The sequence below is a fragment of the Dipodomys ordii genome, unplaced genomic scaffold (genome assembly GCF_000151885.1).
Source record: "Dipodomys ordii isolate 6190 unplaced genomic scaffold, Dord_2.0 Scaffold43, whole genome shotgun sequence".
Lineage (NCBI taxonomy): Eukaryota > Metazoa > Chordata > Mammalia > Rodentia > Heteromyidae > Dipodomys > Dipodomys ordii.
The window spans coordinates 5,374,482-5,376,261 of NW_012267259.1; the positions used below are offsets into that span (position 1 = coordinate 5,374,482).

The window sequence follows — 1,780 nt, forward strand, 5'->3', positions numbered from 1 at the left end:
GCTTTTTTCTTTTTGCTTATGTGGTGCTGAGGAATCGAACCCAGGGCCTCATGCATGCAAGGCAAGCGCTCTACCACTGAGCCACCTTCCCAGCCCATGAACACATCTTATACATGGTGCTTCACTCTCTTCAAATTCTAAAACATGGCATCCCAACACCCCTACGGAGGATGGAGGAATTGGCAGTTTTACCCTTTTTATACAAAGTAAAGATACTCACATATATATGTATCTGTACATATATATATATATATATATAGATAGATAGATAGATAGATAGATAGATAGACAAATAATGATCTAATATATCTATGGTATTAAATTTTTATAGGGTGGTGATAGGAAAGTAAGTTTGAAAACAGCTTAGAAGAAAGGTAATAAAAACAGATTGAGAAACATTGTTCTGCATGAAGTAAGGTCTGCTTTTCTGTTTGTATTTCAGGGAACAGCATGGATTGGGGTGGTTGATGATGGTGGTGAAGTAGCTACCACCTACAATGTCACAGCTGGCCAGGTGATCTTCTTCCCTAAAAATACACTACACTGGATAAAAAATGTGGGCAATGAAGACTGCTTTTTCTTGCTCTTCTTCTCAACACATGATGAACTTCAGACTCTGGACATTGATGATGTATTCTTTTCTACGCCTGAAGATATTGCTTCCAGGTCACTTAAGGTACAGGCCATTTCTTTTCTTTTTTTTGTTGGTCATAGAGCTTGAACTGTGGGCCTGGGCGCTGTTCCTCAGCTCTTTAGTTCAAGGCTAGCACTCTACCACTTTAGCCACAGCACTACTTCCAGGTACAGGTCATTTCTGAAAGCACGTATTACCATGAAAGTATTCTCTACATAGCCACACAGAGAGCATAAATAGTTGTGTTTCTAGGCAGTAATCTACACAGATTCAGAAGAAGCTGGCTAATAGTTACAGTCATTTAAATAATGGCCTAAAAGTATATCTTGTGTTTCTAGTACAGACAAAAAGTGTTGAAGTTTGTTTGTTTTTTATTTTCCTTCATGTAATGTAGGTCTTCCATAGGTAATTGTAGTATATTGGCAGAAAGATTATGATATAGTCAATGGAAAATTGCTGTAATTTATATCCCTGAGGAGTCATAAACTCTTCAGAAAGTCATTTTTTCTGTAAGAAGTTTGCTACGTGTAATAGACCATATTTTCTTTTCATTTCATGAATTGTACAATGAGTAAATTATATTTTAAAATTAAAAATTTAATGCTTATAAAAATGTTGAAATTATTATTATTATCATTATTATTATTATTTTTGTCAGTCGTGGGGCCTGAACTCTGAGACTGGGTGCTGTCCCCCAGCTCTTCAGCTCAAGGCTAGCGCTCTACCACTTGAGCCACAGCATCACTTCCACCTTTTTCTGCTTATGTGGTGCTGAGGAATTGAACCCAGGGCCTCATGCATGTAAGGCAAGCACTCTACCTCTGAGCCACCTTTCCAGCCCCTGAAGTTATTATTTAAATTCATTTAGTTGTGCTAATTAAGATGATCGTTTGTATAATATTCTTATTTTAAGTCCAAATAAAGAACAAAATATTCAGAGGAGGAAAACAACAAAACATGTATTTTCTGATTCTCAGTTGAGCTCCATTTATTGTTGTCAAAATGCAGTTTTGTAATTCTAAAGTTTCTTGATAGCTTACAAAATAGCAATGTAATTATTTACAAGTAGGAATTTACAAGCACAGGGTACAAACTTCCCCCAAATATAGGAAATAGGTGAAATGGTTAAGTTCATTTTTTTTTTTT

At 36.0% G+C, this 1,780-nt stretch overlaps 2 protein-coding genes across 6 annotated transcripts in view; both read left to right on the forward strand.

The window, feature by feature from the left end:
* LOC105987640 (chromosome unknown open reading frame, human C18orf54) overlaps window positions 1-1,780 on the forward strand; it is a 52,525-nt gene that overhangs the window by 44,836 nt on the left and 5,909 nt on the right. The window lies entirely within an intron of this gene.
* Window positions 145-1,780, forward strand: part of LOC105987588 — a 20,976-nt gene continuing 19,340 nt past the window's right edge. The window contains exons 1-2 of the mRNA XM_013018888.1: window positions 145-206; window positions 388-676. Coding sequence (XP_012874342.1) covers window positions 145-206; window positions 388-676 — 351 coding nt within the window. The remainder of the gene's footprint in view (window positions 207-387; window positions 677-1,780) is intronic.